General features: G+C 34.5%; 1 protein-coding gene across 35 annotated transcripts in view; it reads right to left on the bottom strand.

Annotated features, from left to right (window-relative positions):
* The window catches only part of LOC149924881 (coiled-coil domain-containing protein CG32809), a 566,408-nt gene that overhangs the window by 134,435 nt on the left and 405,927 nt on the right, over positions 1–26,046 (bottom strand). For 32 of the 35 annotated variants that reach the window (XM_090161281.1, XM_090161276.1, XM_090161267.1 and 29 more), the window contains one exon: positions 18,206–18,393. In XM_090161281.1, coding sequence (XP_090017407.1) covers positions 18,206–18,393 — 188 coding nt within the window. Of the gene's footprint in view, positions 1–6,397; positions 6,899–18,205; positions 18,394–21,202; positions 21,321–26,046 lie in introns of those variants that run through there. The other 3 variants (XM_090161293.1, XM_090161287.1, XM_090161290.1) reach the window with 2 other exon arrangements.

Below are 26,046 nucleotides of genomic sequence, written 5' to 3' on the forward strand. Positions count from 1 at the left end.
CTCCTAGATTCTTCCTCGCAGACTTTACTCTCTATTTGACTTACAAGTTAGTACACAGTATGCACTCTTTCAACTTCTAGATGCTTCGAAGACTTTACTCTCTATTTCACTTAATAGTAGACACTCTTTCAACTTCTAGATGCTTCGCAGACTTTACCCTCTATTTGAATTAGTACATAGTAGACACTCTTTCATTTTCTAGATTCTTCCTCGCAGACTTTACTCTCTATTTGACTTAGTACACAGTATGCACTCTTTCAACTTCTAGATGCTTCGCAGACTTTACCCTCTATTTGAATTAGTACATAGTAGACACTCTTTCGACTTCTAGATGTTTCGCAGACTTAACTCTCTATTTCACTTACAAGGAGACGACCCGAGGTGTAACACACCGATTTGGTTCAAACTCGGGGGTTTGGTAGACCTTCATGTAACTTGAAAAACTCTAAAGGGAAATTTCTCCATAGGCAACCGTTTTGCCATGGCAACCAAAAATGTTTTTGACAACACAAAATGGAAATTTTGGGTTTTTCAAGTTACATGAAGGTCTACCAAACTCCCGAGTTTGAACGAAATCGGTGTGTTACACCTCGGGTCGTCTCCTTGTTAGTACACAGTATACACTCTTTCTACTTCTAGATGATCCGCAGACTTTACTCTCTATTTGACTTACAAGTTAGTACACTCTTAGGCACTCTTCCGACTTCTGGCACGCTGCCAAATAACGTCGTCGAAATGCGGAGACGGTTAAATTAAGTCCGATATCGTAGCGGCGGTCCCCTCTCAAATCGAAACTGACCATGCGTCCATCCGATCATCGGGCATCATATGGTGGATGTCATATCGGGTCCCCCTCCCCTTTTATGATGATGTCAAGGTATTAGATTCGGGAAGACTGATAAAAACCTCGAATCGCATCCCCCGAGACAGGATTTTCGTATTACAGGGCCCGATCCTAAAACCAATCTGCGATTATTGACAAGAGCTGTAACTCTAGGCGCTTTCGTATCGACTTTTTACCGGTGACCCTAGCCATAAATATTATCAAAAGTATATAATATATGCCATATATAACGTTAATAGGGAGTGTAGGGAGCTGTTGGCTCGCGTGCCACCAGCCCACCACCCTCCTACGCGTTGTAACCCACCCATCTGAACTAAAGGCATTAAACGTCGATAGATGCCCTTGGTATTAGCCTAGCTGATTATTATTATTATTACAATGAAATATGTACCTTATCAAGCTTCGGACAGTTTTCAATGGGCGCGACTTAACATTTACGACCTGTTCTATCGATGGAAAAATTACACTTCCTACGGATATTTACTTAGAATGTTTTCCGACTGTTATAGTTTTAGAAAAATAATGTATAACATATTTACGGTCAGAACTATTTTTTTTTAAATGAATGGGAACCTATGACATGGAGCTCAGCCAAAAATTATTATGTTTTTCCAAAAATTATTTAAAAAAAATATAAATATGTTTTTCAATTTATAGGGTTTTACAGGGCACAACATATAGGATAATACATGGAAATATTTATTGTATAGGATAATACGGGGTAATATTTTATTAAATAGGATAATACGGGGCAATATTTTATTAAATAGGATAATACGGGGCGATATTTTATTAAATAGGATAATACAGGGCAATATTTTATTATATATGATAATACGGGGCAATATTTTATTATATAGGATAATACGGGGCAATATTTTATTATATAGGATAATACAGGGCAATATTTTATTAAATAGGATAATACAGGGCAATATTTTATTATATAGGATAATACAGGGCAATATTTTATTATATAGGATAATTCAGGGCAATATTTTATTATATAGGATAATACAGAGCAATATTTTATTATATAGGTTAATAAAGGGCAATATTTTATTATATAGGATAATAAAGGGCAATATTTTATTATATAGGATAATTCAGGGCAATATTTTATTATATAGGATAATAAAGGGCAATATTTTAATGTATAGGATAATACAGGCAATATTTTAATATATAGGATAATACAGGCAATATTTTAATATATAGAATAATAAATGACAATATTTTATTATATAGGATAATACGGGGCAATATTTTATTATATAGGATAATACGGGGCAATATTTTATTAAATAGGATAATACGGGGCGATATTTTATTATGTAGGATAATACAGGCATATAGGATAATACAGGGCAATATTTTATTATATAGGATAATTCAGGGCAATATTTTATTATATAGGATAATACAGGGCAATATTTTATTATATAGGTTAATAAAGGGCAATATTTTATTATATAGAATAATAAAGGGCAATATTTTATTATATAGAATAATAAAGGGCAATATTTTATTATATAGGATAATACATGGAAATATTTATTATATAGGATAATACAGAGCAATATTTTATTATATAGGTTAATAAAGGGCAATATTTTATTATATAGGATAATAAAGGGCAATATTTTATTATATAGGATAATTCAGCGCAATATTTTATTATATAGGATAATAAAGGGCAATATTTTAATGTATAGGATAATACAGGCAATATTTTAATATATAGGATAATACAGGCAATATTTTAATATATAGAATAATAAATGACAATATTTTATTATATAGGATAATACGGGGCAATATTTTATTATATAGGATAATACGGGGCAATATTTTATTAAATAGGATAATACGGGGCGATATTTTATTATGTAGGATAATACAGGCATATAGGATAATACAGGGCAATATTTTGTTATATAGGATAATTCAGGGCAATATTTTATTATATAGGATAATACAGAGCAATATTTTATTATATAGGTTAATAAAGGGCAATATTTTATTATATAGAATAATAAAGGGCAATATTTTATTATATAGGATAATACATGGCAATATTTTATTATATAGGATAATACGGGGTAATATTTTATTAAATAGGATAATACGGGGCAATATTTTATTATATATGATAATACGGGGCAATATTTTATTATATAGGATAATACGGGGCAATATTTTATTAAATAGGATAATACAGGGCAATATTTTATTATATATGATAATACGGGGCAATATTTTATTATATAGGATAATACGGGGCAATATTTTATTAAATAGGATAATACGGGGCAATATTTTATTAAATAGGATAATACGGTGCGATATTTTATTATATAGGATAATACAGGGCAATATTTTATTATATATGATAATACGGGGCAATATTTTATTATATAGGATAATACGGGGCAATATTTTATTATATAGGATAATACGGGGCAATATTTTATTAAATAGGATAATACGGGGCGATATTTTATTATGTAGGATAATACAGGCATATAGGATAATACAGGGCAATATTTTGTTATATAGGATAATTCAGGGCAATATTTTATTATATAGGATAATACAGAGCAATATTTTATTATATAGGTTAATAAAGGGCAATATTTTATTATATAGAATAATAAAGGGCAATATTTTATTATATAGGATAATACATGGCAATATTTTATTATATAGGATAATACAGGGCAATATTTTATTATATATGATAATACGGGGCAATATTTTATTAAATAGGATAATACGGGGCAATATTTTATTATATATGATAATACGGGGCAATATTTTATTATATAGGATAATACGGGGCAATATTTTATTAAATAGGATAATACAGGGCAATATTTTATTATATATGATAATACGGGGCAATATTTTATTATATAGGATAATACGGGGCAATATTTTATTAAATAGGATAATACGGTGCGATATTTTATTATATAGGATAATACAGGGCAATATTTTATTATATATGATAATACGGGGCAATATTTTATTATATAGGATAATACGGGGCAATATTTTATTATATAGGATAATACGGGGCAATATTTTATTAAATAGGATAATACGGGGCGATATTTTATTATGTAGGATAATACAGGCATATAGGATAATACAGGGCAATATTTTATTATATAGGATAATTCAGGGCAATATTTTATTATATAGGATAATACAGAGCAATATTTTATTATATAGGTTAATAAAGGGCAATATTTTATTATATAGGATAATAAAGGGCAATATTTTAATATATAGGATAATACAGGCAATATTTTAATATATAGAATAATAAATGACAATATTTTATTATATAGAATAATAAAGGGCAATATTTTATTATATAGAATAATAAAGGGCAATATTTTATTATATAGAATAATAAAGTGCAATATTTTATTATATAGGATAATACAAGGCACAACATTTTTATATATATTATTAAGTAACGTATTTTATAGGAATTACAGGACCGCTGGTTTGACTGCTATATGACGGTACATGTTTCAATCGAATAACATTAACAGTATAGGAAAATGTACGAAAACCCCATGGAGAATGATAATAACATATCAGTTTCTATAATTTTATTACCAAATAATATATAAATGCAATGTTTCAAAGAAACTAAACATAAGCTAATTCCTCAAAGCGGAATACAGAAGTAGAGAATTACTGGTTAAGTAGCGCCCGAATCAATCATTTCGACCTCGGCTGTCATTGCTTCGCTATGGACTTTTAAATTCCAAAAAAATATATATTGAGCGTGATACGCGTAATCAGTCCCCTTAGCCTTAACCCGAGGGGGAGGGGGATAAAATATATATTTGGGGAATAAAATAAAAAAAATAACGACAAATAACAGAAAGTTGTCGTGTTTACCAACGCGAAACGGTCATAGACTTTTGAACACGAACAATACTCCAACTTCGAACCACCGCCCGAAGAAAATAAACTTCAAGAGTGGAATTCCGAATGTAGAACTGCTTCTATTTTACAACAGTTTTCGAAAATATGGTCGTAAACGAAAATAATATTAGTTACGGTCATGTTCAAATTGCTCTTACAATATCGAATTCAATAGTTTGTATGAAGCAATCACGTGAGTCAAATACGCGGAATTCAAAATCCGATGACACATGGTCACATGATTTTGATAAATGGGAATTTTTCAAGGCTACCACACCGGTAGTATACAATTTAACCAGTTCGAGGAAATATCGTTAACTCGATTTTACATCGTCCTAATGGATTTTAAAATTGTGAACTATGAGATAAAACCGGGTACCCGAAGATTAAATTAATGTTTTTCGACATTCACGAAAAATAAATGTTTTGAAGAAAATACTACCTTGGTTGAAAATTGGGTGCAATATTTTAATAAATACTATCAAGAATGTATTTATTTATATTTAAAACGTAGTTCTTTGTAATAGCACAAAATTCACATTTTCTTCACGCGATTTTACTTATTGTAATAACAAAAAGTATTAGGGCAATAATTTTGTTCAAACCAGGGGTGGACATAAGGCACTAATCACGGCATTTGACTACTAAAATAAATGTTCTGACTACTAAAATAAATGTTCTGACTACTAAAATAAATGCTCCGACTACTAAAATAAATGCTCCGACGACTAAAATAAATGTTCCAACTACTAAAATAAATGCTTTGTCTACACAACATGCTTGTAGAGAAAATCAAGAGTGCAGAGTCCACTGCACCTCGGACAAGTTCTGATTCAGAATCTCGGTCTCAAATTAATGCGACATTCGATGTTATAACAATGAACATATTTTAAACTAGTCAAAGACTAGTATAAGTAGTGAAAAAATTGTGATCAGCCAAAGTCATTTAACTCAAGTGATGATAAATTCCTATTCTAATTCTGACGGGTAAAGCCAAATGTGGGCTGTGATTGTTTTTATACCCCCATTTTTACCCCAGTGACTACTAAAATAAATTAAGATATATTCTTATGTCCAACAATGGTCCAAACGCGAATATTTCGTCGTCGGGTACCCGTTTTTATCCAATTTTAAAATTCATTGAGACAGAAGCAGGGTGACCACAGAATATTTTATAATCCTTTAAAGGAATTATAGGAAATTTATCAGTGAAATATAGGAAAATATAGGAAGAAAATTGGGAGATTAATAGGATAAAATTCATTATACAATAAGAGAAAACGGTTGTTATAACCGATAGAAATAGTCGAAAACTATCGGAAATAAGCATCTTTTAAAACTAGGACGTTTTAAAGACTTCCAATGGTAAAATGGCAACATTTTAATTTCTTCAGACTTTTGAGTTAAAATATGGGGTATTATAGGAAATTTAATGAAATTATAGGATAAAAAAGGAAGGACGTTAAATTATAGGAAAAAATAGGAAATATAAGAACTGCGGTCACCCTGCAAAAGTATTCCTACCGCGTCATAGCCTCGTATAAGCCACTTTAACGCGTTACAAATTCACTGTATTCGCGAAACATTTTCAAAGCGTGAACCTACCTTATACACCCTACCGTTGAGTACGGGTGGCATGTAGGTAGTTCCTCTACCATTGAGAACGGGTGGTACGGGGGTGGACGTCGGTCTCACGGCTGCCCCGTTCTGGGGTCGACCGGTGGGAGGTCGATGGCTAGTCGCGGACGGACTGGACAGGAAAGACGAGACGATCAAACACTTCATCACCAATTTCGTAATCCAACGAGACACTCGTACCGATGACTCTAACAGCGACTAACGCCGTTTGCGTGTCGCTGGAAACGTGACGCGGCGAAACCGGCAAACGCGATACGTAAACAAACGGCGAACCGAGGCTTAGCTAACTCGCTGTTATCGCGTTTGCATAACGAACTGACGGTTGTAAAAAAGGACGACGAAGCGAGACGGCAACCGCGGATGTAGGACCTCGGACCGTCTGGCAGAAGGGACTAGTTCGAAGGTAAAAATCGGGCACGCGAAAAAAGTCGCTGATTCTAACACAAGGCTCTCTTTGAGAATTAAGAGTGGAGGGTAACCAGCGAAAGGGGAGACGCACTTTTTACACTAAAGGAATGCAGAGCGAGCTGTTAGCGTCCATCCAGAGCCCCATCTTGGCCCGCGCCTCCCCTCCCAACCTCCGATTGCCTCGGGGTTCCAGTCAAAATACGCGAGAAGGGGAACACACTACAATGAAAGGCCCGGATTTTCCACCCGAATCCCTCCCACTACGCCGAAACCGGCATGGCATGTGCACGATATATCTATACATTCAGAAGTTCATAGTCCCCCTATTACTAGATAAGTGTCCGTCTAGGGGTTTAAAATGGAACGGCTACCTTCCCAGTGGCGTAGCTAAGGGGGGCGGATGTTTGGGTGTGATTTGGGGGTGACACCCGACCGTGAAAAACATAAAAACTTACACAAACTAGAGACTAGTAAATAGCACACCGTGATATCCGCCCCGGGTGTCACCCATTCTAGCTAAGCCACTGGGGCCTGTGGCCAGGCGCGTAAGAAAGTTTTGGATTAAGGGGGGTACAGCTTGGATGCTAAATTTGGCGACCCCCCCCCTTCTACAAGCTTTTTGCACCCCTTTCCAATTTCAAGGGGGGTACATTGTGCCTCGCTCCTACACCACTGGTTGTGGCGCCCGGTTCCAAATTTTGATATGGCGCTTCGATGCATGTCATTAATAAATATTAACATAAGGCCCCTTAAGTTTGAATTGGGAATAAAGGCGCGTGTATTCAGCACTAGACAGGCGCGGAAGAACTCAATAATTAAATCTACGCTACCTGGCGGAGAAAACGGGCAAATCCTGCCAACCTCACTCACCCCTACCATTGAATTAAGAATTTTAATGTCCAGATGAGATCGTCCTTCGAAAGTGTTCTGTCATAAAAAACAATTAAAACTAAATTCTACGAGCGCATTAATTCACGTCAAAACTAAGCCCCGCCTTAAAACGGCCGCCATGACATTATGACAGATCACGAGGCAAAAACCACGAGCAAGCTACGAATAGTATTGGTGGATCTTAAAGTTCATTTTGCGCGTGAAAATACGCCGCCATGTTAGGGTATAAAAGCAGGTAAATAAGCCTGCTATACCTCACAATGTAAAGGTACTTTCACGGGCAAAAACGTAATTTTTATAAATTGCCCGATTTCAAAATTACGTTTTTGCGCGTGACAGTACCTTTACATTGTGAGGTATAGCAGGCTTATTTACCCGCTTTTATACCCTAACATGGCGGCGTATTTTCACGCGCAAAATGAATTTTAAGATCCCCCAATTCAGCTACGCTTGCCGAACTTGTTTTTATGTTGCTCTTACGTCACGATGTCATAGTTTTATTAGAATAGTTTTGACACGAGCGGTTTGCACGCGTACGTAAAAATCCGAGGTTGCTCGCGCCCTAAGCGCGCGCTCCTAATATTACCAGAGTTTAAGTTGTGACATAGTAGCTACATTTAAACAAGAAGGCCAACTTAATTTATAAAAAAACACAAATTAGCGAAACAAAACTTGATTTTTGAAAAAATCAACGGGAGCCGGCAAGCGAATAATATCAAGAGGTAAATGTACACTTATCTCGGAAGATAAATATTATCAACTTCTGATATAAGTGATAAAGAATGCGGAGGGGGAAGCGTTGTTCTGGCCAAAGTGGCTTCCAAAGACCCTCCTGTCGATGAAAGGAAAAAGGTTTTTCCGATTTTTTAAGTCTTTCTCTCTCTTCTAAGAAAAAGAAGCAATATTACCTTGGCTGCTGAGCCAAAACCATTCTATATTTGACAGGAAGTTTGAGGTTGACTATGTAAGGCCTACTACTCAATGACGTAAAACAGAGTTGAAGCACGGGGGGGAGGAGGATTACGAATTGTCTGTGACCCCTTGGCGTCCGCTTCTGACGTATAAGTATGTTAATTTTTCATTTACATTCCTCCTTTCCTGGAACGGGTCCGTGATACGAAACATTTGTTTTGATTAAAGTCCCGAGAATTTTATGGAGAGTACGTCTACCTTAATAAACCCTCGACGCCAAACGTTGATTGTAAAACAACCTAATTCGAATTAATTATTTAATTAAATTGCATGGATTCAAGTCAAAATTATATTCGCGACCGAAAACTATCGCTACGCCCCCTTTGGTTCGCCTAGTGCTCGGCAGTCGATTAATTTTTATCCATGAATAAAATAAACTCGGCTATTTTTAAATAATATTTATTTAAATAACCAATAGTTGAATAAAAATTGTAAAAGGTTTAAATAATCGAAAGTGAATAAGCCTATTATTTAAATAAAACAAACAATTATTTAAATAAAACAAACAATTATTTAAATAAAACAAACAATTATTTAAATAAATACCACTTTTATTCAAATAAATGCTTGGTTGCGTAAAAAACATAATTAAATAAGTTAAAATGATATTCTTTTTACCAACCTTTTTTAAATAAATCGGAAAATTTGTGGATAATGAATAAACAATTCCGAACACTATAGGTTATAGGCGCATCCTCGGAGAAGCTAGCGCCCTTTTGCCACCTAGACTTTAAGTGTAAACTTTATTTTCCTGTTTAATAAACTTTATTATTATTATAGACTCGTTTCGGTCGCGAATAGAATTTAAAATTAAAAGGAAGATTTAAAATTATATTTTAAAGCGAAGGTTTGACCACTGCCTGTAATCGATGTACAAGCATGTAGCCTTGACTGTATTCAAGTTATTACGTCACTGTTTACGGTTTTATCATTAGCGTAAGTAACATAATTAAAATAAGTACGACACTTTCTATTGATTTAATGCTAATTTTCTGAGCAAACCTTTTTCCAACTCGGATTTCGACCTTCAAACGAACTGAGTAGTATAATATCATGCTTGGTAGTAAAATATTACGTCTTGGTGGCTTTGTAGTAAATTAAACCTTGATTGCGAACCAACTTTGAAAATCCAGTTTGGTAAAAGAGTTATAAAAACATTTACGAATTATTGCGTAAGTTAAAATATTTTCCTTTATTACATATTTAAAAACATTTAATGGAGGTCGACTAGTTTCGGCGGTATTATGCCATTGTCCTAATACCGCCGAAACTAGTCGACCTCCATTAAATGTTTTTAAATATGTAATAAAGGAAAATATTTTAACTTACGCAATAATTCGTAAATGTTTTTATAACTATTTTAACTATTAGCGTAAGGATAGAACGAATCAATATCAATTTTAATCCAGTTTGGTGTTAATTTTTTGCAAATTGTCATACTTATTGTTATTATGTTACTTATGTCATTATCAAATGCTGTACTCGATAACCTTGATTGCGTAATAACTTTGAAAATCCAGTTTGGTGTTCATTTTTGCTAATGGTCATACTTATTGTTATTATGTTACTTATGTCATTATCAAATGCTGTACTCGGTAACCTTGATTGTGCCATAACTTTGAAAATCCAGTTAAGTGTAAATTTTTGCTAATGGTCATACTTATTGTTATTACGTTACTTATGCCATTATTAAAGGCTGTACTCTGTTACTTATGTCTAAAATCGTTTAAAGTTACTGAGCCCAAAATATCCCTTATCTCAAATTTTAAATGTTCAATTGCAAATTCCAGAAACAAAATGGAGATAATTAAATATAAACATCACTGATAATCTATTATTTTTAAATATCAAAACGGCATAATTTTATGATCCAACAAACAGATAGGTTGAATTGAACATTTCACTAAATTGGTTATCCTGGTTTCCTAATCGTTGCAGCGTTACTTCTACAACGTAAAAGAGACTAATCATTTACAATATTAAATTACCAACTACCGGTACATGAAACGACAAACATTAAACAGACGCGCGGGGGGGGGGGGGAAATCTTAGTCATTTAAAACAAGGGAAATATAGCCGTATATATAACTTCCTACATCCATTTAAGCATAGCCAGTCGTACCCTAACAACTCCCGAACTTATAAGTCCTTACGTTCTAGAAACGCACTAGTACCACGCGTATACGCAATTACCAGGAACGTCTAAACATATATTCCAGTCGTTTTGTTTTAATTTAGCTTCCTTGTCGCGGCAAATTTGATACGCGTGTCACGCGCAGTATATCCCCAATGCGCTAATAGAAAAAAGCTGTATTATCACGTTTAAAAAATAACACATCGGGAATACAAAGGAAGGTTTTAGCCCTGATAAAATATTCAATGTCAAGATCAACCCCTTTTTATAAAGCCTTATACGAAAATTTATATTACAAAAAAAATGTACAGGTGCATTAACCTAAGAAAAAATCGGAAAAAACAGGGCCTCTTATTACTCGGGATTTTATAATTTCGTAGCTAGGCATAATGTTATTGAAATACGCGAACGGACTCGCGAAGTCGAAAATTACCCTGCTGGACAAATATCATTTTCCGTTCTTATGGAAGAACTGGTTTGTTGGATGAAGATGATCAAGAAAAGGTCGTAGACGCGGTGTCTCTACGCGTCGCGTTCTATTCACGCTTAATAACGTTTCGAATTATCCCTAAAATCGCTTCAGGCAAAATAAAATCTGTCTAAAATTCATTATTTACTAAAAGGGGGGCAATTTTACATTATTGAAAAAAAAAATGGGGTTCATAAATTTTGTTTCCTGGTACGAGTAGGGAATGTTTAGGAGATAAAATTGTGTATTATTGTTAATTACATATCTGGATTATACCCGCTTCACTATAGTACGATTGCTTTACAAATCTAGAATTAACAAGATTGCTTTGAATTTATGATTAAAGAAAAACAAGATGGTTAAGTCAAATTAACGGTGCAACTTGCATTATGTTTTTCGAAAAAATCTCCATGTGTTTTGCTCGAGGGGTTGGACATTCATTAAAAAACGTACGGGATTTGCAAATCCAGTGAATTTTTTGGATTTTTCACTGGATTTGTGGATTTTTGAGAAATCCAAAATTATTTGAGGAATTTTTCGTGGATTTTCGATTTTCCTGTGGATTTGTGGAATTTTATCCTGGATTTTGTGGATTTGTAGATTTATTCTATGAATTTTGTGGATTTGTGGATTTTTCCAAGTATTTTGTGGATTTGTTAACAAATACAAAATCTTTGCCGGATTTTTCGCTGAGCGTACGGGACTTTTCCGAATGTCCGACCCCTCGGTTTTGCTTAAATTTTAAATTTTTTAATAATGACTTCGTAAAGTTACGGACTGTTTACTAAAGGTAGCAAGGAAAAATATTTATGGTAATTTATACAATAATAACCAATAAATCAGCTAGGTTAATTTATATGGAATATTCAAATATTTTCGGTCCAAATTAGTCATTCTAGTAGATACATGTAGTAGAATTTAAATTGGCAATTCTATTTCTCAGTTCGAGGGGTTCGACATTCGTACAAATTCCGTACACTCTACAGAAAAATGATTTTAGAAATCTTGAAATCATTTTGAAAATACCGGAATCTCAGCGAAAATTAGTTCCAAAATATCGAAATTATCGTAAAAAAACCAGAAATCAACACGAAAATCGTGCTCTGAAATTTCAAAATCAGTTTCTGATTTCTCAAATCACTTTTAGTTTCAAAATTCCGTACGCAAACACTAAAAATTAACTGAAAATTGATAATTTTCGTACGTCAATTAAGATGGTAATTATTTGCTCCTGACCTTGTAATTCGTAAAATCTCTGTATGTGACGCACGTGCAAACGGAAGTGGTTTTAACGACACGGCAGCTAAACAAATAAGCAGTTGGAAATTGGCTAAATACACAAAGATAAAATGTTTGGCTTTGAAACTGAGTTTAGCGTTGACGTGTTAGCGATACTTTATACTGCTATATACTATAATTTATCTGAATCTACAATTAGAGTTATATGTTTTGACAGTTGATGCGAAAAAATACTATTAAAAGATCATACTTTAAATTTGTAAAATATCATACTTTAAATTTGTAAACGATCATACTATAAATTTGTAAAACATCATACTATAAATTTGTAATAGCTCATACTTTATATTTGTAATAGTTCATACTTTAGATTTGTTTACATTCTATTTTCTAAGTCAATATTCTATTTTATAATTTCGTAATCTATTTTAAAGGTTCGTAATCTATTTTAAAGGTTCGTAATCTATTTTAAAAGTTCATAATCTATTTTAAAGGTTCGTAATCTATTTCATAAGTTCATAATCTATTTTATAAGTTTGTAAGCTATTTCATAAGTTTATAATCTATTTTATAAGTTCCTAATCTATTTTATAAGTTCATAATCTGTATTTTAAAACGTTATAATCAATATATTTGTTTATACTTTATATTATATTTTATTTTTCATATTCCTTTTTTCCCCGGTTTGGCGGCCCATAGATTTCCGAATACATCCTCGATAAAATGATCTATTGTAAAATAGTCATAATTTGAAAGAGGTATATCTACAAATCTAATAAACCCGACTCACCAAAACAAATCTTTAATCTTCGCGATCTCCCCGCGTTGTGGCGCTGAAAAGCGTGCGCGTGCGTTTACTTTCAACCTACTACGATTACACCGTCGGTGGTAGAGCCGCATTTTTATCGGTACCACATCGGGAAACGTGCCTACGTAGGCTGCGCTAGCGACGCGTAATTTTCGCGCCTTTTGTTTCGAAGCGACCCCTATCGTCACGTTCCGGAATTAATTGTTCCCTCTCTCTCTCTCTGGGATCTTGACACGATTAAGTCACGTTACGAAACGCGAACGGGGAACGTGTTTTCCTCTCAACCATCAACGGTAAAATACCGCCTAGGAATTCTTTTGAAAAACCTCTTAAATATATTTTTATAGCAGCGGATAATGGTTTCATAATGCAATTTTCTTTTACATTTATTTTCTTCAACCGTAATTAAATATTAGTGAGGTTAAGCAAAGCACTCTAGAAGTCTGAACAACAAATTATTATTTCACCACTTCAAAACGACGCCATATTACTGTCGAGATTACGTGACACGACGCAATATATTTATAGTGTTTAGATAAAAATACTGATAATTATAATTTTTAAGTCGGAAAATTTTCCGTATTTTTCCGAAAAAATTTAAAAAGTTTTCATTCCATGATTAGTCTAATATATTGTTTGCAAATTGAAATAAAGCGGCATTTTCGCCTCATTTTTTCGAATCTGAAAGTAAAACTAAACCTCTAGACTAGTTTAAACTGGTTAACAATGTAACACTATTAATGTTTTGTAGTATGTTTACTGATATTAGGCATTTTATATCGATAAAAAGTTAAAAACATTAAAAACCCTTAAAAAGTAATTTATATTTAATTTTTCCGATTTTAATTTTTCCGGAAAATTAACAACACTAATTAAATTTTTCAACTCATAAAATTGAGCCTATCAGAAGATCCCCATAAGCAAAGGTCTAAGCCAAATTTTTGACGATCACATACCCCGGATACCCGTTATTAAGAGGTAGGTATTCTATTCAAAATCTACCCCTCCTAGTGGTTATGTTATCAACTAGGCATTTCCCCAAATTAATTTCGTGGGTTGCATGATGAATACGTCGAAGGCGTGCGCGGACGTTTTTAAACCACGCGGGAGAAATCTCCACCGAAAGACCTTAGCATCTTGGATTAACGATAGTAGTGATATATCACTTGGAAAAAACCTGACCAGCAAATGGCTTTTGCGACAGCAGCGCCCCTTCGGCGAAGTTAACGGCGAATTTCCGAAACTACCGTAACACGTAGCCTTCTACAAGGCAGAACCCGTAACAAACACTTAGGAAATGCACGTGGAACGCTAGAGTGATATATCCAGGTAGGCACTACTATTGTTAATCCAAGTTAGCATCGTTGCCAAGGCTTATTTAACATTTTATCGCTTTCAAAGTTAAAATTAACACTTATCTTGGCAAAATAATTAATCGGAACGTAAACATAACTATTAGAAATAAGAGTTGTGTTTCTGAAGGTATTTGTTTTCTACCAAGAAAGATATTTTAGATGTAGAAATTTTGAAAACGAAGATGGCGCTACTGCCCTATCGTCGTACGTTTATTTTCTTCTCGCAAAGACAATACTGTTACCACGGGGCCCTATGCTAGACCTTTACTTAGGGGGACCTTATGGTAGGCTTATGGTACGAGTATACAAAGAGATAAATTTGCGGTAAGCCTGGGCACACGAAAAAACAAATAATTGTATTTTGACAATACTCATACCAGCACATAACGCCTGTTTTAGTATTGTTGCTGCCCAATTTGTTAAAATTCGATTGCAAACGTTATCCGGAGAATTGTATGAGCTCTTAACCGATTTCAAAGTATGTTTCGTGAAACTTCTAGGGCGCTTTGCTTAACCTCTCTAATAATTAAGGGGAGTCGTGAGAATATTTGCAGGCCCAGGATTTCCCCCGCGACTTTATATAGTACAGTCATGTTCTGGGATGGTATTGATCGCCTTTTAAGAAAGCTCATCTCTAAGATTGGGAGCAATTAACGCGGAGGTACCGTATTTCCGGGTACACGTTTGAAAACAAGAATTTATTTAGACTAGCGGAGAATATATAGCTTTTTTTATGATTCCCTTTAGATCGCTTTTTGGATTTTTTGACTTTGGTCCGGGATTTCACGTCGGGTTTTGGGGATTTCTCGTCGGATTTAGCGATTTACCGTTGGATATCGCGATTTTGCGTGGGATCTCTGGATGTCTTTCCGGATTTCGTTATTTAAAAAAATCTCCGTCAGTTTCATGAGTCATATCTGGAGACTAGAGCGGGAAATTAACAAAATTTGGACGATTCGATGGGCGTTTCGTATTTCAACACCAGAAGCTCTCAAATAAATGTTACAAAGAATAATAGACAACATACTATATCGTGGTTGAAATGGAAAGGTAAAATTTAATCTGTTACCTCTGATGTTTTAAAATAAATTTGCCATTTTGAGCCTATAGTCATTCAGATCTGTGTTTAATGTAGACGTTTTACGGAAAATAAATCCACTATGATTAGATGCATTGCTAAACATAGTTCTAATTTACTAATAGGAAATTTTCCATCTTTCATTTTACAAAACCTTTTTCTGAATATATTACCGCAACGATCATGGTTCCGATAAAAACCCAAATATTTATTTCTATCATCTCTTTAAATTTCTTGTAATCACTTCACTATTTGTCCAATAAAATATCCACAAAATTTATTTACAAAGAAATACCCCAATTCATTGATCTCGAATTCTCGATATACAAATAATAATAATAAAATAATAAAAATAATAAAAATACTGGTACTAAAGGGTTCACGAAGAACGGAATAAAGTTTAAGAATTAAAAAAGCAAACAATAATTAATAAACAAAATGTGTTAATAGGTTATAAACAGCTTATATTTTGGTTGAAAATAGTTCCATGAAACATCTTGCGGAGTACTTGGGAACCATTTTACAAAATGGCGGCCAATTATTTACATAAAATGAGATTTTTAGAAAGATATATAGGTGTGTTTTTTCTCTCTCTATAAATATGTGGTCAACGTATTTTAAAAAATACAGAATTAAATTACACGTTTAAAATTTAAGAAGCACATTTTGATGTTTCTCCCAAAAAAATATATAATAAACAGGAATTTATAAACCACCAGTAGAAAGTTAAAATTCCCACTAGTAAGAAAGACAAAAAATGCTATAAAAGCTTTAGCTTTTACGTCCCCGAGATTTTAATTTGTCGGTAGCTAATTTCCGATGTAAAATTCTGCCCAATGTGTTAAGTGTCCAATAAATTCCCCCCCTCCGAGTCATTAAGCGTTTAATTGCTTCCTATTTCAAATTTATATTATAATTCATGCACGCCTGTGTGTCCCCTCTTTTCATTAGCAAGGCTAATTAGAATCACCCACTCGAGACCCCCTCCCACCAGTCTCCCAGTACTTGTAATAATCGCGACACACCGTTTAGCTTATTAGATAATCACCCATCCAAAAAATTCAACCCCGAAGGCTATAAATACCTGTTGGTAAAAAATAACGTTGAAAAACACACTGGTAATTAAGCCCTCAACAAAACACCCTCTCCAAATTTTATCACCAACCCAAAATTTCTTCCTAGCTCTAGAAAAATTAATTACACGGGACACAGATAGGGTGGCACTGAATTTTTTTGTCGTTAAAACAGGTAGGGTTAATTAGTATATTTATTTTATATAAAACGCGTTACGAATCGGGTATAGGGCGCTTTTAGTTTACGCGAATCCCGCGTGAAGGCGCCACTGCTCGAGGGACGCGAAAAAGGGACGATCGATAAAGCGTGGACCAAGAATCTAAGAGGACTAACCGTTCAGATTTTTAAAAGCACGGGTAAATTTAGTTCAATGTGGACAAACTTGGCGTCGCTGAAGTCGATTTCTGACGTAGTTTCGTAGAGAAGCTGGAGCGTTCATGTTCAATAAAACATACTTCCAGGAAATCGCCAAGAAGTAAAATTTCCGAGAGCCAGGACCAGCAAATCACTGTTTATATAGTGCTTCTTAAAATAATGGAAATTTATCACCTTTACGGCAGCAACAAGCGTTCCCCGTGGCGTTCCCTTTTAACCAGGTAGCTTTTTTGACATATTAAGGCTTGGCAAAAACACGACGTTCTGTTTACAGGTGAAAAGTTTCCATTATTTCCACAAGCACTATATAAACCTTACCTTGCAGGTGCTGGCTCTCGGAAATATTACTTCTTGGCGATTTCCTTGGATGAGGATTCATTGAAGGGCCTATTTTGACAAAATGGCGCCGTTGTTGTCGGTTAAATGTTTAGGCTTAGTAAGTTTTAGACCTTTTTTTAAGAAATTGGTTCTTTAAAAAATTAAATAATGGTAATTAACCATTGTGTTAAGTAAAAATAACCAGTAAGCAGCGTATGGCTGAGGGTTTTTTTTAATCAAATTCACTGGAATCCCTTTCATTTCTAAAATTAAAAATAATGAACTAAACCTAACCTAATCCCCCGACTAAGCCTCTCGTAGTGATAATTGAACATAATTCTTGAGGCGCTTCAAAGTTAACCGTGTCAAAATATCGGGAACAGTGAGTCCCGTTAGATTCTTGGTCCACGGATAAAGTAAAAATCAATGATATTTTACGGAGGTGAAAATAGATTTGTTTTTACGCCGCTAGCGCCATCTAAGGTTGCAATTGAATATTAAAATCAGTAAACCCGTATACAATACTAGCAAATAAGTATTTTACCGCAGTGGGTCGGAAATAGACCAATCCGTTTTCACTGGTTATTTCCGCACAGACGTAGTGTAATTTAAGTAAAAATATCAAAGGCTAAAAATGGAAGAGCGGAATCTAACCTCTAGATCCATAGCGAGCCTAGTGTTAGACGCTGCTGACATGTGTTCCCCGGCCACCGAGTGATGGCGTCTTGGTTGCGACCGTCTCATCGATGATTGGCTGTTTCGTCCCGATTGATTGGCGTCAGGTGCGGATAGTTCGGCATCAACCCATTCTCCTCCACTGGACTTCAACGATGCCTGATGAGCTACGGAAAAGAAAAACAAAAACAAGGATTAGCTTACAAATCGATTGGGATGCCTCGCCACGCAAAACAGTCACTAGCTCCATCTGGTAGCGTTAAATTTTATATTTTTACAAATATATTTCTAATAATCTGATTTATAAAATAATTAAATTAATAACCAAAATATTTAGCCTATTCTAATAATAATAATTTTAATATTTAATTTCAAATTTAAATTATTATTATATAACTCTTACGAAAACTAATGTCAGTTTAAATATTAATCATTATCATTTAAATGATACTTATAAATAAATGTTACAATATTTTCCAATTTATTAAAATTTTATATATTTATAAATATATTTCGTTCTAATAATCTGATTTATAAAAGAACTTTAAATTAATAGCCAAAATATTTAGATTATATAATTCTTACGAAAATAATGTGAAATTAAATATTAATGATTATCATTTAAATTATACTTATACATAAATGTTACAATATTTTCCAATTTAGTAAAATTTTATAAATTTATAAATATATTTAGTTATAATAATCTGATTTATAAAAGAATTAAATTAATAGCCAAAATATTTAGCTTGTTCTAATATTGAATATTTAATTTCAAATTTAAATTATAATTATAAGTATATAATACTTACGAAACTTATGTCAGTTTAAATTTTAATCATTACCATTTAAACTATACTTATTAATAAATGTAACAATGTTTTCCAATTTAGTACAATTTTCATCCGCGGGATGGCGTTCGAGTCGGGCTTTTGGGTAGAAAATCGATGGAGAAGCATCACCCGTAGAGAAAGGATGCTCCGTCGTCATGGCAACGGAGTAGGGAGAAAGGGTTAAAACGAAAAGGGAAAACTTATCTCTTATCTCACTCGATCAGACCTCGCACGCGCACTTATAACAAATAGCTATTTAGAAATTTAGACGTTTAGTTTTCGTTCAAAGACACTTTGTATTCGGGTTACAACGGAAATAATTTACTAAAGTCAATTAAAACAAAGGAAGTTCAATGTGTATATCCTTAAAAAAATCCGAGTATAAGCTCTTGGGATTACTAAGAGTTTAAAAATCTTTCATCGATTTAAAGCGAGGGAGAAAACCCTGTGAAAGATTTTATGAACCAAAATAATTCGTTTTTCCCTCTCCAGGGGCGCCACTAGCAAAGATGCTTTTAATACAAAAAGTCGAGGGTTATGAGAGAGAGAGAAAAAAAAGCAGGCTTCATTTATCGCTAGACTGCAGAAGTGGCTCCCCCTGGTAATAAATGTCTTTAACAAATAACTCTTGACGTGTTTAAAACAGAATGTCGGCATCCATATTACGTCGGCGCTCCCTTAAACTTCGATGATAGCTTTTCCATCCAGTTAAAAATTAATGAGATGGAAGTTATCGAGTGAATCTAATACTGTATAAGCTGCGACCTCGTTTAGGGGTTTTTTTCCGGAAAGGGATCACTATTAAACGCCATCTTTCGGCAAAGTCATTAACTTCCATTCATTTATTACCAAAAAAGAAAGTGATGGAAAAAAACGATTATACCGTTGAAGTCTAATTACAATTTGGTAAGAATCCTAGGATCGAGGCTAAACAATGAATTAATAATGGAGACTATACAGGGTGTTACAAATTGGACGATCAGGTACAAATTTGTTTTAAACATACACCATGGGAATTTCGTAAATCCAGATTATACAGGGTGTTTGAAAAGGTTATGCAAAAATGTTAAGGAGTTGTAGGGGGTGAGTTGAGAAGTATGTCAATTTTTTTACCCATTTTCCTACTACGATGAGTTATAAGAGCGTAGGAGAGCTTCGAAGTGTGGCCTACTAGCCCCTGGAAGTAGGCTGCAACAAGCGCAAAACCAAGCAGCGGGGAAATGCGAACATTAAGGTTTGGGTTCGTGTGATAGGTGAAAAAGGACTTTGTAAACAAATCGAGGTAACCAGCGTAAAAAAGTAAACTTGAACAGTATTTAAAGTCGCTGCTGCTTGGTTAGGCGCTTGTTGCAGCCTACTTCCAGAGGCTAGTAGGACGCACTTTGAAGCCCCTACAACTCCTGAAAATTTTGGCATAACTTTTTGAAACACCCTGTAAAATTATAGATAAAAATATAGTGATCAAACAATTCTAAACACTTTTAGTTCAAAGGTTGAAATGTTACAGGCAGCGTTTTAATACTTATTAAAGTATTTAAATTAGTTACCAAATTGCCCTGAGTTGGCATTTGCTAAGGAAACTACTTTTGCATATTTCCATGAATACATTAAAGCGTATAAGGCGATTTAAATCAATGATCTTCTAATTGAACATGTTTAAAAGGCATAGTTGCACTATAAGAGCATGCAGAAATTTCACAACGGCGAGCGTCCACGCGAAAAATCTCCACATGGCCTAAGAGCTGTTTTTTTTGCTAGTGCACTGTACATAACACTTTTTTAAAAATACAAACACTTTTTAAAAGATCCAAAATACTTCATGACAATATCGCAAAGTATTTTGTCGCTGTTTTAAATCAATTAGTTTTTAAAAATAATTCGATTTAAGTAACCTGATTTAAATCAAATTAATTTGAATGGAGACCACACAGTAAGGTACTTTTAGATATTACTTCAACACTTACAACATAAATAAAAACATAAGTTCAAAGGTTAACGGATTACATTTAGTTTAATAAAAAAAAAGGCGAAAAGACTTTTACTAACGGCAATTTAATTAAATAATTTTGTATTAAACTAAACAGACTCGTGTTTTCGACGCAGAAGGAGAGTTATCGGAAGAAAGAAAGCTAGAGAAACTTACGTCCAGGTAGACTGGCCGGATTATGCAAGGCCGCGACCAATTCGTCCGTAAATCGACTGACCAATCTGGCCAACGCGGCCTCCCTGTCCATGGTCTGTTGGATGCAAAGCAAAAACAATGTTCCAACGAGGAAAACGACCTCAACGCGACGAAATTCCTTCGCTTAATTTTTCTTGGGCGCTGGTTACACGGGGTAAACCTCCTTCTTACAGAAACATTGGTGGGGATTCTACCGTCTTTTATAAGGTTTCCTACTACGAAAACGATGCAGCCATACTATACAAGGTCTAAAAATAAACGTTTTCCCCCCATCGCTTTACGAAACAGATTTCTATATACAACGAAAAATTAGAAACAGCCCAGTTTGTTGTTTGGAAATTTTACTACTGTTTAAAATCTTTTTCCGAGTTGGGATATTAGTCGGAATGTCACCATAAAACGGGGTAAGAACTACCGGAACTTTAATAGCGTACAATGTAGACAAAATTAAGAGTTATTTTCGGGATACACGGACCTTGAGGAAATGTTCTATAAATAGCGTGGGAGGGAGTCGCATCCGAAAACGAGAGTAACGCTTTTATTTTTAGGGCTGGTTTGGGGTGCTTCGTTTATAAGAGGGCTTAACCGCGTGTAGCGAGGCCCTTTTTCGCTAGCCCTAAAACATGTCAGAAACGAAAACATTACCTCCGCTCCGGTAAACCGTCGCTATTGTTACGACCCCGGAACGCCATCTGTTGACCGTTTATCGCGTGAAGATTACGCTCGTTTTCTTACCTACTTTGTAGACGATTTTCTTATATTCATCACAAAAACAACGCTGATTATGTAAGCCAACAGTCTTAGCATTTACAGACGATAATGGTTGTGAGGTAGGTTATTGGTAGATGGCGTTAGTCGACTCTTAACGACCATAGCTAGGTTTCGGAGTATCCGTTATAAACATACAATAAATAAGCCTGGATTCTTTTACCACTCCAAAAAACCTTTTTCGGGCATAATGGTTTTTTGGAGCTACGCTTTTAATGGCCCCCTGTCTAACGTCGCGAGGGTAATATTTAAACAAACAAAAAAAATACCTAAGTACTCGGAAGTTTAAGGACTAAATTGTAAAGCAGGGTTGCTACAAAATTTTGAGATTCAAATTCCCTGACTTTTCTCTGTTTTCCCTGACCGTTTTAAGAGATTTTCCCTGACTTTTTAAGGCCAAAATTTTCATTTAATATTTTACTTTTACCAGTTAATAAATTTAAATGGACTTATATTTCAGTAAAAAGGTTATTGCGATGTTGAAAAAATTAGCCAAACTTTCAAGGAATAAATGATTATCATAGAATTTGTCATAGATCTTGAGTAAAATTATCTTCAAAAAGTGTCAAGATAAAATTGAATTCCCAGAATTTTTACAAGTTCTTAAAATTACCTGACCTTTCCCTGACATTTTAGGCCAATTTTCAAATTCCCTGACTTTTCCCTGCTTTCCCTGACGTGTGGAAACCCTGCAGATGCGACCCGGGTTAAGTGGGTTAATATTTAAACGGGCGCCAAGATGGCTATCAAGTAGGGGGGCGCCAGATAATTCAACCAGTGATAATTCTGATTCTTCGTTCAATAGAATTTTAATAATTCTATATAGGAGAAATTTCGGGCCCTGGGGCAATTATGTCAAAGCGGACCTTTCTAACTGGAATTTTCAAGGTGGGGTGCTTGTGAATGGCAAAGCGATGGGCCCCTATTATACCTGGCCACTAAAAAGCATTCTTACGCCCCTTGCCCATCTCCCGTCTGAGAGCGAGTGCGCCCGGGACCCGGAAAAATATTAATTTTAGGACCATAATAGAGCCGTAACTATTGGAGATAGCTCTACATTTGTAGGGTGATGTATACCTCGTTTTTTCCCCAAATTGGGCCCCCGAGGCTGCACGGGCCATGGTAATTTGTACCGGCTTCCCCCTCTCTTGTCAGTCCTGGCCCCGGGGAAAGAAGTAAATCCAAATATTAGATTTACTCAAGACTTTTGATCCTGGACGTAAGGTAAAAGATTCTTTTATCATAAAAATATCGCGTATTATCATACCGAAAATAGGTCTCGCCATTCGACCCCAGGCACCCAAAGAGGCAAAGATAATAAAACGGAGTACATCATGGTGAGAGCGTATTATTTTATCGGGTTAAAGGACTCTGGAAAAGCGCAATCCGCTTTGTCCCTATCAACCTCCGAGAATTCTTTCTGTTCGAGCTGCAAACAGACCGAATGTATCGCGTTACGCATTTTCCCAGAAGCCATCCAGAAATAACAGAGAAGCTCGAGTTTCCCATTAATGAAACTAAGACGATTATTAACTAGACGTTTGATGAAAATGCAAACATTCCAGGCAACTAGAGAAAAAAATTAATTTCCTCGGAATTTGGAAGAAGGCAAAGGATCAAGAACGAACAATATTCGCGTCACTCATTCAATTCCCGCGTTATAGAAAAGGTCAGTTCAGAGCGGGGACTTCTCCGTCAATTTAATTCCGTTCTGGCCGTCGCTAGACGGCGCTGATACGACTACCTCCCAGCGAGCGAAAAGAGAAACAGCGCTCCCTATAGTCGGCTTCAAATTTGATATTTTTTAAAGAGGATTTTCCGCCGCTTCTGGTACGAGCAGTTTTGGCCATTACCGAGATTGCGACATTAAAACCTAGGGGGCGTTAGTATACTGGAACACCCGCGTGCAGTTGAGGCCCTGAAAAATCCCTTTGAGCTGCAAAATACACTACCTCAACCCTTTTATCTACTGACGTACGGGGCTAAAAAGAAAATAGCCCTTGTTAAAGTCGTACTAGCTTTTCTTGTAGGGAGAGATTTACATTGAAAAATATCCCTCGAGTCTTTGGTAAACAGGGCGTGCCAGGTTTCTTAATTGATTAGTTAAAGTTTGATTATCTAGAGTAATTTAAATACGGGATCTACAAAAGAAAACTTCAAAGCGCTACTTTTATACCAAATGTATTAACTTTTAAGTTAATACATTTGGTGAAATTCAGAATGTGGGTTTGAATGTTTTAAACCATCTTACGTAATAAATTTATTATTCCAAAGTAAAATCAGGACCTTTTTACTGAAAGGTTTGGTTATATTTTGTTCAATTGTTTAGTTTCAGACTGGGAAAAAATTCAACTACGCTGTTGTGCGCCATATGCATCTGTATAAGTATCCCAAACTACTTATCAGAATTTATATTAAATAAATTATTTCATGGTAGCAATATAAATATTACGTCGTATTTATTATTTGTAATAATAAAATAACATTTAAACTTAAATTATATAATATAATAAAAAGGTATAATTCGGTAGATAGATTAAATAATAATAGTTCCACTAGTGGTCGTTAGATGGCGCGACGAAGTACAGGGGATATTTTCCCCTCTACGTACTCTCTTGACCCCACCATTAAAAAGCCGAGTACGCTAGCGAGCAATTTGTTATACGGCAGTGACATTGTTTTCTCTAGTAATATTATCTCATTTGAAGTCTAACTTTGTTACTTTCAGATGGCGCTGCGGTAGAATGTCAAATGGCAGAAAACATTTACTTACGTTTTGAAACGTAAACAGAAACGTAAAATCATTTCATTTATACGTAATGTTTCAAACCGATTCTCATGTAACGCAACTGTTAATAGTTTAATCTAAAAAAACAATCTAAATTCACTTCATCGTAAACCGACTGATATAAAACGAGCAGATTTCAGATGCTTGAAAGTTATCGATTTTAAATATCCCTTGATTAAATTCCTTTAGAAAATTAAATTTGTTTATTTTAATTTTATTTACTAAAGATTATATATATTTCATATATATTAAACGTTGAAGTCAGATAACTGTTTAGCTAACTAAATCTGATAAGATTAATAATGGCAGACACCAGTTCAGATCGGTAAATAAAAAATTTCCGGAAAGTTTTTCCGCAATTCGGAAAAATAAAAAATTGAAATAAATTACTTTTTAAGGGTTTTCAATGTTTTTAACTTTTTATTGATATAAAATGTCTAATAACAGTAAAAATACTACAAAACATTAATAGTCTTACATTGTTAATCATTTTAAACTAGTCTAGAGGTTTAGTTTTAATTTCAGATTCGAAGAATGCGGCGAAAATGCCGCTTTATTTAAATTTGCAAACAGTATATTAGACTAATCATGGAATGAAAACTTTTTTTTATTTTTTTCCGGAAAAAAGGCCTCGGTCATTTTCCGCGGAACATTTTCCGACTTACAACACTAATTTATACGTATGTGTATTCCAGGTTTAATCTGAACTAAGATCCTCGAAAAAATGTGGTCATTTGAAATTGAGTTAAATGAAACCAACCTCAATAAGGATTCGAACAGAGCGGCCTCTCGGAAGAAGAGCCGAGGTTTAAAATCAAATTAGAAAGGCCTCCCCTAATGCTTTCTTGTTCCTAGCCACCGTCCTGTTAATCTCCCCGACTTATTAAGAAAGACAAGCTCTCCTAATAATTAAATTTACATTTTCCACTCAACGGAGGAGCGAAGATTCGTTGTTCATTAATATAATCATCCCAGCTTGCGGAGGAAGTCGACTAAATATAGCGAAGACACCGTCTTTAAGACAAACGACGTTTTTTGATTAAGGAGAAAATTAAACGATATACCGATACGATTTTCGAGAGCCTCTTTCTCGAATTCTGAATTAGTTAGAGGCGCGATTAGTGGTTAAATCTGTTAATAGAACGAAGACAAAGGGTTTAAAATTCCATTTAGAGTTCACTCTTGGTATTTGGAACGTATAAGCTGGCGTCAAAATTAAATTCTCTCGAGATTAAAAAATGCGCGTTTC

This window comes from Leiobunum rupestre, chromosome 10, assembly GCF_980474605.1.
Source record: "Leiobunum rupestre chromosome 10, qqLeiRupe1.1.hap1, whole genome shotgun sequence".
In the NCBI taxonomy this organism is placed as follows: domain Eukaryota; kingdom Metazoa; phylum Arthropoda; class Arachnida; order Opiliones; family Sclerosomatidae; genus Leiobunum; species Leiobunum rupestre.